The sequence below is a fragment of the Lissotriton helveticus genome, chromosome 5_1 (assembly GCF_964261635.1).
Source record: "Lissotriton helveticus chromosome 5_1, aLisHel1.1, whole genome shotgun sequence".
Classification (NCBI taxonomy): domain Eukaryota; kingdom Metazoa; phylum Chordata; class Amphibia; order Caudata; family Salamandridae; genus Lissotriton; species Lissotriton helveticus.
The window spans coordinates 646058056-646071412 of NC_136065.1; the positions used below are offsets into that span (position 1 = coordinate 646058056).

The window sequence follows — 13357 nt, forward strand, 5'->3', positions numbered from 1 at the left end:
AAGGAGTAGGTGAATGATCCTGTCTTTAACCTCCAACTGCGTCAAGGAATTTACTTAAAAAATGTCAGTACAACACTTTACTAAACCACTAATAGTCTTGTAAACCAGAGAGTGTTACGAAAGACTGAGTGTGAGACATAATGAGAAGTAAGAGAGAGCATGTGAGTCTGTAAGTGGGAGTGCAATACGCAGATGTCTATGCTTAGCACAGCCTAGCATATGTCCACTAGACACATTGCAAGTAGGAACTCACTTCATACCCTGCAAATTATTCGTGTGTTGTGACAATCACGGCAAAAAACCGACATGTTTGTAGACATTGGCGAGACACAGTTTTTGTTTATTTTAGGGGCTAGGCAGCTAAATAAACACTGATAAACTCGGATTTCAAAAAGTTTGGAAAATACCACTGCTGTGTGGGTTTCCTATTCCTCTTGACCCACTGGTGACAGTACTAGGCAGGGGCCCACACAATGGGAAGGACTTGCACAGTGAGACAGTTATTTTCCACATACTGCTGGCCGTAAACACTAAACTGGCGGCCAACTGGAAAAAAATGACATGCTGCGAACATTATGCACCAGACATTATGCATTGCTCCAGACTACTTCGGTGACTTATGGCATAGGAAAGACCAATTCATGATCTGAATTCGAGACATTGTTTTGCACCCCATGGAAGCATTTACAAAGCTCTGTTCCAGCCATGTCATGTACATAGACGATTCAGGCATTGAAACTGATCGCCACCCAGGGTCATGAGGGATGTAAATTATGACCATGCAGTCGCTCTCTTCTTGTTTCTAACGGAGGACCATGATGTCGTGCTCAAAGGGATGGGTGCGGATTGAAGAGACAGGGCGGTTCAATTGCCACTGCCCTTGCGAAGGGATGGGGATCCCAGGTCGGAGCGGTGCACGGGTGTCCCGGAGCTGCGCCTCTCCCATGCCATGGAGTTGGAGGGGCAATGGTGGAAGGGGCAGCTGGCTCCCACGAGGCAATCAGGTAAGTTTATTTATTTTGTCCGCCGTTCCCCCCCCCCCCTGTCCGTGTGTCCGATCCGCCCCCCTCCCGTGTGCCCGTTCCCGCCCCCCCTCCCCTTTCACTTTTAATTTTAGGACGGGGTACATCCATCAGCATGTGATTAGAGAGGGGCAGCAGTGCCTTGAAACGCTACTTGTGTGTTGAGGTGCTGTGTTTATGGTATGTGTTGGTTTATGGGACTTTTGCTGCTGGAATTTACTTGGTCATAAGAGATGTCATGTGCATTTCGACTTGTAGGATTAGCCAACGCTTTTTTATAATTATTTTTTTGTCATCATATATAATTAAATATGCTTTAAATTCAATGCCAATGCTTGTAGTTTGTAAATTGTGCTGTTGGGGGTTCTGCATGTAGGATCGCATGCTGGCTGCAAAGGCAAAACCGTTGCATTGTAAATGCTTGTTCCCTTTGCCACAGTTTTTCCATCTTTCTTTTCCTTCTTCTTTCCTGTTTTTTTTTCTTTCCTGTTCAAGGTCAAAGCCTGATGATTAATATTCGGATTCTGGTAGCTAAAAAAGAGTGCCCGTGGGCCCGACCTCCAACCACCGGTTCAAATTAAGTAATGTTTGCAGACACATCTATTCACGTTATTAATAGGTAGTACATACAATGTTGGTCAGTGCAAGTAGCATACCACCATCGAGCGCACGCAATGTGCCAAGAAGGCTTTTGCATCCGCAATTTGATTGGTCAACATTGCATGGTATGCCCTCAATTATCTGTAAGGAAACATGTAGCGCTTTATAAAACTCTCAAATAAGTAAATATCTGGCTAGGAGAAGCTAAAATAAGATCACAAATAACAATGTAAAGAGTAGTTGGTCATCCCGGAAAACAACCTGCATAGATTTTTAACTGCACTGAGTGCCTCTTTTTTTTTCTCTGCTGGCGCTTGTCTATAGGGGCACACTGATTACAGACAAAGCCTTGAGACGGCAGACACACAACTGGAACCATCTTGGCATCCTTAGAATGTTAAGTGGCCCATCTTGCCGCCCTTTCAGTGTCCCTACGGGTGGAAAAAGTTCACAAGTGGTACATCACGAGTACGGAATGGCACCTTCATAGCTTCTGAGACTACACGCTGCATACCTGAGACTCAAAACAAAATTACTCACCCATTGCTAACATCACGTCCCTTTATTATTATTACATGTATCCCTATCAGGGATATTGTGTTTCTGCTTCTGGGACACTTCTGAAACTGTTCGGATTTCTGAATGAGAGCAATTGCTATGGAAAGACATCAACCAGCGTGAGATGCACAGTTCTGCTACAGGTATACCTTAAGTGTTTTGGGGGCCTTGAGCCCACATATTTTGGGGGCCCTTGTTCGGAACAGTTTTGAATTTATGATCCAAGTTCAGCTCTTTCATGCCCTTTTTGGCCTGGTCACTGACAGTGCACAGGCACACTCCTCCAAATTCAAAATGTGTTTACATCTAATATTCAGGAACAGTAAGCTGCTCACTAATATTACTGAAAAGAATCTCTGTGAAACCCTCCCATTTCTCATATGTGAGGTCCTGTTTTGATCTAAATGAAACTTTGTTATGGATGTTGCATGTAACATAAAAACAATATATTTCTGCAAAATGTCTGTAATAGACTCTCACACACACTACCAACATTAAAATAAATTAAGGGAAAACAGGTTTTGAAACAATCTGTTTAAGAAATATTCAAGGTCAGGGCAAGACTCCCTGCAGAACATAGCTGGCTCTATCAGAGGGCACCCGCCCCCTTTGCACAGGCCTTAAAACGTCTCTGTTCTGGTGGCACCTATTCAGTTTCTGAGAATGCTCAATTTTTATTTGAAGCAATAGAATTTCAGCAATTTACCCATGATCACACAATGCTTTCAAGTGGGGAAGCCAGGATTAATAAGTGGGCTTCTATGAAGAGCATGAGACAAGATTAACAAGCATTGGCAAAGCCAACAGGTCTTGCCTTCTTCACCTATTTTCTTTGTCTGTTTTTTTTTTTGTCAATGAAATGCAGCTTCAGCAACAAACAAACAAAAAAGAAGCAAAATGGTATTGACTGGCGCAAGGAAGTGGGGGAGGTAATTTCAGTCAAGCCTCTGGTTAATTCCGTATCAGAAACATCACTGATTCACTTAAAAATGCTTTACTTTTTCAGCGAAGATCTTTAACCTGCATCCTGCTAAGGACACCTCAATCCACCCAGGGGAGTTTTTCCAGTCACACCCGAAAGCAGTTAACACTTCACAAGGGAAAACTAGGTGGTGACAGTTTCTATGTTCTGTGTACTGATAGAAGGACGATCTGGCATCTGGTTGAGGGGCCCCTGTGGGCCACAAGGCGTTGTGAGAACTGGGTGGTGTCACCGGTATCTGGTGATAGAGAATAGTGGTTCAGTGATAAATTGTGGTACTTTGCAAGAGCTTCCTACCTTAGAATTTAGCACTCAGGTTCGAATCTGTCTCTCAAATTCCTGTGAATTTTTGCAAATCACTTGATTTTCTGACCTGTGACTGAAAGAAAATAACCTCTGACTTTTTAATTTTTTGATCCAACCTTGTGTGATGTAACTGGTGTTGATGTAAAGCGCTTATATACCCTTGAATCGAGGTCGCGCCATATGAAAGTGCAAAAAAATTATTTGATGGAGGTGAGGAAACAACCTCCTGGTATTGCTGTGTCTCGGGATTTTTCTCTCTGTCCCGTCGAGCATAAGCAGGTCCTCACAACAAACTGGTGGACTGCCCCCACTCCTTCCGTACAAAATGCACAAGTCCCTCGGTTGTGCTCCCTTCAGTCCCACATAGGGAAACCCAGTGCATCTTCCCCACCACCACTGACAGCATTACAATTTTGAGAGAATACACTGATCCGTGGCGCTCTCCGATTGGCTGATTTGAGCATTCATGCAGAGATGTAGGTCGTCGAAGTCCCAGCTAGCGCCCCCTTCTGGCGCGTGAAAACGCGGGGTTCATGACGTTGCTGCTGGAGCAAGGCACGGATAGGGATCCTGGTCAAACCATGTAGGGTGAGGCTTAAAAGGAGAGGCTAATAAAGACTACGCAGCCTTGGTATTCGGCACACCAATTTACAGTTGCCCCGTGCGTGGGCTACCGAGCAAAACCTCCCCCAACCACACCCCACAAATTAAGTTATTCATATTGCCTGCGCCAAATGTTTTTTGCAGACCTTCTATTTACAATAAAAGACAGCAGGTTAGAAGTTACGCTGCAACTGGGGTATACTTTAAAGCAATTGAGGTGAGGATTGAAATAGCGCTTCACTACAATAACACATTCCAGAGATTATCCCTGTGTCACTTAAATAAACCGCTGCACTAGAAGTTGTATTTTTCCACAGTAAGCATCCTTGAAGGATCCTGCGAAACCTGCCTAAGCATCAAATAGGGAGAAAAACAAAGTTTAAACAAGCGCGGCCGCGAAAGCGACTGTGCTTTTTTTAATTAGTAATATGAGCCAAGATAACGATAAGGGAGGAATGCAGCTGGCACAATGCGTGCCGCTGCTCACTCCCGAGACCCCTAGACCTTGGGAGTGAAAGTTTAGAGGAAAGGCGGGACATGCACCCGTCTTTGGCCATTTGCGTGCTTTCATTATTGAAAGCCACATGCAAAGGCCAATGGAATGTGTGGGAGGAGTCCGACCCACAGGGAGAAGTCTCTGGGAAGGCTGGAGTGATTCAAAGAGGCCCTCTCCTAGAGCAGCGCATGCACACTGCACTAGGCTCGGCCTAAAAAGGGTTGTCCCTGCAGCAGTTGCGACCCTAAACTTGTTAATCTGCTTTTACTTTGCGTCAAAAGAGGTAATCTCCTTTTTTTCTTGAGTATGCACTTACTATAACTTTGCAGCCTGGTGCTGGGGGCAATAGCAGTTGTGAAACACCATCTTCATGAGTTATAGGCCGGAGCAGGAGGAAGAGGGCCTTTCACAACTGTTATAGTCAGAAGTAGCAGTGCTGTAATGCTCTTAGACCATTAAAACCACTGATTCTAAAAGGTTCTAAAATAAACACAGAGAAATAGACAGATAAGCACTGAAAGGTTGGCACAGAAGGTATGTACTAGCCATTATCAGACCTGAGCCATTCCATTGCCTTACCTGCAACAGAGTGCTGAAGATTGCAATGTTGTAAAATGATTATTATTATGTTTTACAAGTGCAGCTGTTTCATACCTACCAATTTTACGTTGTCATGGAGAATAAAAATTCTACTGTTCCCACCTCTGTTTACTTTATAAAGTGCCCTTATTTTACCCATGACTTCCTCTGAAAGAGGGAAGAGACTTAATCCACACTAGTACAAATCATACCAGTCTCAGCCCTGGCACTGCCAATGTAGTAGTAGAATAGACCACACGCACCTCTAACCATGCTATTCATGGCAGGACAAGCTTAGTCTTTTCATCTCTTGTGGGAAACTAGGTTAACATCAAGAAAATAAAAAATGTAAATACAGAGAGCAGCAAAAAAAATCAGTGAGAGGACAAGCCTGGTCTAGGCTACTTTGGCCCTCTTTTCGAGGTTCACTGCGCTCCCAATGTGGCAATGCTGCAACTGGAAATCTATAAACAGGGCGTAGTAATATCTAGGCTGGCTACTACCAAGTTTGACCCTAAATAATGGGGAATGGTAAGTACTGTGCGATTCTGAGCTTCTACACTGATTCCCAAGTTTTTCCACCATTCTAAGCCATATTCCTAGCACAGATTTTTTCTAGTGACATGCGCATGGAGAAAAGATCGGGAGTGCAATGTTGTCACACAACTTGTAACCCTATTCGGGATAGTAATTCCCATTACTCGTCATATTGGAATTTCCCCTTTTCTTATTATGAGGGCTTTTTTGAAAGTACAAACTCACGTGTAAAGAACAGGCAAAATTAATGAGAAAGTAATGAAATGAAAATTATTTTGATCAATTATCAGCTACACAAACAAGCGTAATAGGGATGGTGAGAAGAGGATTTGAAAGGTGATCCCGGCCAATGATTTTTTTGATTGCTAATTGAGTACAAGCTATCCATTTTGGATCCCTACTGTGGTACGAAATTAATTTATAAAAGGTAAACAACTATAAAATACACAACATTCGGACATAAACATTTAAATCTATGGTGTCCTCAAAAAGATTTACTGCTGCTCGTTCAGTAATTACCAGTTGGTGCTGTTGCTATATTCTATATGGTGACATATGGTGTGACATTTGTATGGTGCTCCTACTTACTCCATTGTCATCTGTGACACCACATCGAAGGCAGTGAAGCCGGCGTTGGTGAAGCTTTCCTTGTATTGGCCCATCTTGATAGCATCCAACCATTCGTCCACTGTGTTGAAGCTGGTGTAATCAGGGACGGTGCGGTCCAGCAGTGGGAGGTTCACCCTAAATGAGACACAACCATGCGCAATGCAAAGCCATTATAAGTCTGTAGGCCAGAGAACGTAAAACCGTACAGCATTCTCAACCACGGTACAAAGTAACATTGCTGTGCAACGGTGAAGGCACCGTGGAACCTTGCCATGATAACATGTATATTGATTGATTGATGTTAATCTTTATTCGATTATACATGATAATCAGAAAAGATAAAAACACACATTAAAAAGAAACACATAAACCATTAAAAAAACCATTAATAAACACTGACCGGATCGAAACCGGTTAAAAAAAATTATGGATACATCCCCCCTTAATCGTGGCAGCCTTTATCCAGCTAAACAAATCCATTTTCACTACCATAAGAGATATGGCGAGTAAACCCAGGGGCGCCAAGCCAGGCTGGTTCAACAAAACATGCAGGTCCGCGGGAAATTATTTGCGGGAGGTCCTAAATACTGTGCCCCGAAACAAAGATAATATTAAGGAGGCCAGGAAGACATATAAACTTGCCCTGGGGAAGAGGAAGGCAGAGCTCAAAGTAGCTTCTTGGGACCGGCTGGTGTCTGCATGCTCCAGGGGTTTCTGGGCTGTGGTCAACGGAAGGCAACCTAATGTGGCCGCTCAAGATGACATAGGTTCCTCCATTCCTCCAGCTGAATGGGTTGCACATTATCAAAAGGAATATGCGCTGGATAAATACCTTCCTCCGACCCAGGGTTTTGGGGATAATCTGTAGATTAGGTTTGATTTTGATGAGGTATACAAGGCAGTCATGGGCAGCCCTTCCAACAAAGCCCCGGGAATTGATGGTATACCCATGGACCTTTACAAGGACGAACCCCATCTCTGGGCCACAGTCCTGGTTAACGTTCTTAACGCTGTATCCCAAGTAGGTCTCCCACCGATTTGGAAATCTGCTACTATAGTGCCTGTTTTCAAGAAGGGGAACCAGCAGGTCCCTGCTTGTTACAGACCAATTTCCCTGCAATGTTCCGTAGTAAAAGAGGTAGGGTGTATTGTCCTCCAGCGCGTCGAAGACTGGGCTCGGGAAAAAGACATAATCTGACCCGTCCAGTATGGTTTCAGGGAAGGGATGAGCACTGTTGAACAGGGCTTGAACCTAAATCTCATCATTGGGAAGTACATCGTGGCAAAGAAGGGATTCATTTTCCTTGCATTTATGGATCTCAGCAGCACCTTCGACAGGGTGAACAGGATAACAAAAAAGAAAAAAAAACATGTATATTTATTTTACTTGGTTGTTGCTCAAGAACACTTATGTAGTCACACTTCCTACCAAAAGGTACAGTTGGACGTTCTTGGGGATCAAGCTCTGCATTCAATAATTTAAAAACCCACGACTTTGAGACGGAGGGTCATGGGTTCCCATTGGGGTAGTACAAGATACAGCTGCTTGGGCCATCAACCATATTGCATGCCCCTTATATTTGGGAGCATGTTTATGAACTGCACATTTATACAGTGCTCTTAATTTACAAAAAAAGGTGACATGGCCCAAAGTTTTTCCGAGAAGCCCAAGCTGATATTAACTAATGCAGCTGTCCTTGCCAAATAGTAATTATCGAAAATAAGTGCAGGGCCCAAAAATGAGTGCCGGTGCACACCACCTGCCCAAATTAAGCACTGGCCTCGACCCTTGAATTGAGATAATCCTGCCCTAGTAAATTTCCCTCTCATAGTTTGTCAAATTTTGTCTCATGCAGATAGAGTTGGGACATCAGTAATGTTGTGGGAAAAGTGATCACGGAGAATACAAATCAGTAATAGAGCTACTCCTCAATGGGATCAGTTTAGGTCACACAGTTGTTTGAAGATTCATTGACATTGCTGTATAGCCAACCATTGCATGCCTTGGGGTAGCTCGAATGGGGTAGCATGCTTCAAAGATTCCTTCTTGGCTTTCTATTTTTTCCAAAATTGCATATTTACACTTTTGGTAATGGCTGGTTAAGGCAAGCTCTTGATGGCTTTCTTATCTTGATTCAGCTTGCTCCTGTTCCTCAGCAGCACCTGGAAACTGCGCTCCAGCACCACATGGCATAACATGTCAACACAGGAGTGGTATCATGTTAAGAATTGTGAAAAGTATTTTAAGAGATTGTGCCTTTTTGGGTAACATATTGTGCCCCGTATAGTCTCAATTAATACTACTTACTGTACTTAGTTTACAAAGCAACTGACAACTCAATTATTCCTGTGCCCTGGTTCAACTTTAAATTTCCTGATGCGCTCTCCAAAGTCAGCCTGCGTCGTCTTTGTGCTGATTACGACCTTGATAGTAGCCTATAAGATCGAAACGTCATCAACACTATGACAGACAGATTGAATCCATGTTCATATATTGATGGACGGAGTTGTGTAACTCAAAATTATATACCCAGCTGAGCTACTATGACCCTTGTCGTCTATATGCACAAACACATCTATAAGTTATTGTTTTTTACTCGCTGTGCTGGGGACAAGGAGCACTAAAGTTATTGTTTTCTGCACTATTTCTATTAATTCTGTTAAAATATCTGTTTGTAGGCTAGTTTCTTTCTTTCTTCAAAAATCCCATAGAGTGTTTTGGGAAACTGAATTGCCAACGAATACTTTGACAATAGAACCCTAAATGAGCTTACTATCCGCATCCTGGGTTGCCCTTGTTTCTCTACTACCTCTCTTATGGGAAGGAGTATGACATTCTGCTAAGATTTCACTACCTGTGAGTGACATGGGTGATGTGCCGTGCTCAGGAGTAAAAACAACAATTGATGGACGGAATGTTGCACAATGGCAAAACATTCACTCCCAGTCACAGATCTGGGTTTAATCCATCGTTATTTTGCTCACCACACCACCCCAGTTCTGACATGGCCATATGCAAATCAGTCTTGACCCTGTGCCTCATGGGAACAGTCCAGCCCGAACTGCCAAGCCATGTCTTCCCTGGACCGGAATCAAGCATCCTAGGACCGGTTTCTGGCTATCAGCCGTCATCAGCCAGGATAGCTTGATTCCAGTGGGCTCAGGAGTAAGGCTGCTCTGCAGAGGGCAAGGTTGGGACATTTACAAAGAGAAAGTGTAATCCTTCAAATCCCTTTGTGTGGTTAACTGCCTTCAGGTCATGGGCCTTCAAGAGTGGCATGAGAAAAGCACTCAACAGAGGAGCCATGAACATGGGGGTGACCCAACGTAGGAAGACGGAAATGAATTGGCAACCTCTTTTGGTCAGTATCAATGTACAGTACAGAAACAGGAACGAGCAGTGGGAGTCTTGTGTGCCAGGTGGCGCACCAGAGTACATTTACAGACTGTCCCGTTGAAGTCTCACATGCAAGGTAAGTGTCTTTTGCAACCAAAGTGCTGCATGGGTGTTATAGTTCATGCACCATCTTCACGCCATATTGAGCAATTGGACCATTTTGCCTCTTCTTGGTTAGAGAGTGAATACTCAGTCATAGAGGGGCTTTGAGTATTGGTTGAAGGTAATCTTAAGACAGGTTGCAGTAAATCAGTTCAGCCTTGTATTTATAATCAATCAATCAATGAATGAATGAAGACTGTATGCAGGTATGTCACTACATCAGGTGAGAAGGTCTGGTTTTAAGTGGAAGATCTTCCTTTCAGAAGAGAGCATTTTAGTAATGGGTTTTCCATGTGTGATGAAGCACGTGTGTACAGATAAATTAATTAATTTAATTTCTGCATATATGGAGAAGTCCCCGTGCAGACCAGAGTAAGGAAGGTATCTTTCCTACCCGATGTTCCTTTACAGAGACAAGAGTTTGCGACAGGAAAGCCGCGCATGCAATGTCTTGCACAGAGGATGCACAAGTCAAGCTCTGCATGTCTGAAAGGCATTATGGGTAAAAGAGGAAGAGTCTCGTGAAGCATCTGGAATGCATACATGAAACACAGAACAGGGATACTGGACCCGAAGCACATTTTGTGTATTTTTAAGGCAAACGTTTCAGATCAGCTGCACACATCACACTTTGCGAGTTGCAAAAGCTGAATGTATGTGCTGCAACTTACATGTCCTAACAAAAAATGTCTAACTTGGACTTTACACTAGTTACTTTGCTTCAAACTTTGTATCGATTTTGCAAAATGTCTGAACTTTATATTTCAAAGACTTAGCCCTGGAATTGGTCTCTGAGCAGACATCTGAGTGATCTCTTTTCTGCTACAATATGGCCTCTGGAAAGAGACAAAATTGAAGAGAAAACAGCTAGCAGGTTCAGGGCAGACCGCTGTGTTTCTCTATCGCAACAATTCCAGTGAGCGAGCAAGTGTAATGATTGCACCGCACGGCGGGTGCATAGAACCTCAGAGTGTGTGTGTGTGTAGGTGGAGGGGGGGATGGGGGCATCTATGCATTGCGAGGACCAGTATAGCCCAAAAGCTCAAGTATTCTGTTGCGCAGTGCTTACCTCACACAGACACATGCCGGCACAGTTCTACTGTAAGTTGTGCAGCCGACCTACAGAAATGCTGGCACTGTTCTTTCCAAAGATTAGGGTCCCAGATTTCTCAAGCATGAACTGAACCGTGGTCGTGCAATTGTGTACTGACATTTGCAGAGACCAAGCAGCGGAAAAACACGTAACAAACAAAGAAAAAACACAAATTCTGCACCAATCTTTGCAAACGTTTTTCAGCTTATGATGTTTTCCACTCCCCCGTTTGTGAAAATGCCAATGCAACAGAGCACTGTGCGATAAATAATGCTACTAAGCATCCGAAAATAGCTGCCTACAAGTAGTGCTTTCAATGGAAACAAATAAAGGCAGGTACTCACCAAAAGGAGGGAGGAGTGTGGGGCAGGTATAAGGGCAGAGCAAGGGGCGGGGCTAGGTTTTCGACCTTTCCAAGCTTTGTATGCAAGAAATATGCAAGCATTCTAAGATGGTCGGAAGTATCTGTCCAGTTGTTATGACACTGATAGACATTTACACAGCATTTACTAATAAGTGTTTATTATTACCCAAGGTAACCCTCTTTTAAAGCACCTTAAAATAACAAAAGGTTGAGGAAAGAACTGTAAGATTCCAGATGTATGTCTTATCCTTTGCATGCAGCTCCTTGATGCATGGTCATAACTCACTGAGCTATATGACAAGGAATTTACCTTTTGATCTGCAGGTAATACAAGGGTCTCTGTAACAAAAAGTGTAACTAACTGAGCTATCTAAACAAAAACAAATGTTATGGTGACTTAAACCTTTGATTAGAATGGATTCAGATCTTTCCAGCAAGTGCATTGACCAACTCTTACATAATATATCCACGTCAAGCCTGAGAAGGGCCTGTAGTGTGGAGAATACATACTCTTTAGGATGGATCTTACCAGTTATCTAAACAGATGCCAAGGGATAGAAGGATTCATTGCCAGCCTATAAAAAAGCCCAAACTATGGTTATTGTTCTCTGGTTAAAGTGCTGCCAAGGTACAAGATAACAAGAGGTGCACCACCTGCGATTCTCCCTTTGCCTGAGGAGATTTGTCTGAGGAGAAGTTCAGGTACTCAAAGGGAGAAAATTAGAAAGTGCTATACTCAGTCCAGTGAGTACCGGTACATTTAAAGCACTACTCACAAGTATGGCAGTATTGTGATAAGCAGGCCTCAGAGTGCATGCCGTGTCGGGCAGTTATAGTTTTTACGTTTAGTGCACACCTTTGATTCCCAATTTGTGGGTACGGCTGAATTGCAACCTGTTGAACCTGGCTCCAGACCGGCTTTGTGCAGGTGGAACGCCTTGTACATCCCTATTAGGCATCGCCTATGCAGGCCAGGCAGCCTGCATTGGAGTCCACAGATCTCCCGCCATTCGCTCATTCTCACTGTGAGGCGAGCTTACACGGGCTCCCCTCTGGGACCCGCCATTAATTTGCCACTGTTGTGAGATGTTGCCGCCTCATTAGGGGCTATCATTTGTTCTGCCTCTAATTCTTTCATTTCACGGGCATGAAAAGCAACTGTGTGTTTTGCAAGAGCTTGTAAAGTTATATTGTAGCTGACACATGAAATCTTTGCGGAAAGCGGCAAAAACACCAGGGAGCTAAAGATGGATGTTGCAAACTGTTATTTGCTGCTAGATGTTTCGCCTGCTCCCATTCCGGCCCAGCATGTCCCCAATTCAGAGGCTGGCAAGACTCATTCATTTTATTTTGCTCGCCAAGAACCTCCAGAGGCATCCTGGGAATCTGGCATCTCCGAAAGCAGGGTTTTGAGGTTCCTCATCAGTTTCGAGTTGAGGGCTGACCTGCTTCTCTTTACCCCTTTTTAGGTCTAACTTGACAGCACAGCTGTCTGCTAGACCTGTTGTTATAAATTCTTAAACATAGAGTGGGCTTTGGTTCCACTCAGAGGACTACTACCCTCTCATTGCATGCTAGTGGTTTTCTGGTCCTTCTGTCCACCTACTATGAAGAGCTTGCATTGCAATGCATCAGGGACTATTTTACATTTTAGAAGTATAATAAAACTTGCCATGCCATGCATTAAATATCTTATCTCATGGATGCATTTCAATGCAGAATTCAATATCAATGATTTTTGTTTTGTGTTTTTTCACCAAAAGTTTTTTATGTTTAAGTGAGGACTCAAAATGGAACCCAGACTGGTTAGTTTCCCAATGCTTAACTTCTGACTTCTAATTTTGGGACACAAATCTAATTTCAACTGAATATATCTTTGGAAAATACAGATCTACTAGATGGCCCAAGAAAGGGACTTCTCAAGGATCAGCCATCTTTCTGATATTCCCAGCTATTGATCCGTTTTGTACTGTCATGCAGCAAGTTGGAGGAAGCAAGCTCTCCTCCTGTGAGCATGAGCAAATCCTCTTCTCTGGCTCTCTTTTAAGCACATCGAGGTTGAAATAACAGTGCAGATGTATTTTAGCCAAACTCTAACAACTAATCAGA

At 43.4% G+C, this 13357-nt stretch overlaps 1 protein-coding gene across 6 annotated transcripts in view; it reads right to left on the reverse strand.

Annotated features, from left to right (window-relative positions):
* Nucleotides 1-13357, reverse strand: part of EPHB2 (EPH receptor B2) — an 805310-nt gene that overhangs the window by 33889 nt on the left and 758064 nt on the right. For all 6 annotated transcript variants that reach the window (XM_078643038.1, XM_078643040.1, XM_078643037.1 and 3 more), the window contains exon 15: nucleotides 6272-6427. In XM_078643038.1, coding sequence (XP_078499164.1) covers nucleotides 6272-6427 — 156 coding nt within the window. The remainder of the gene's footprint in view (nucleotides 1-6271; nucleotides 6428-13357) is intronic.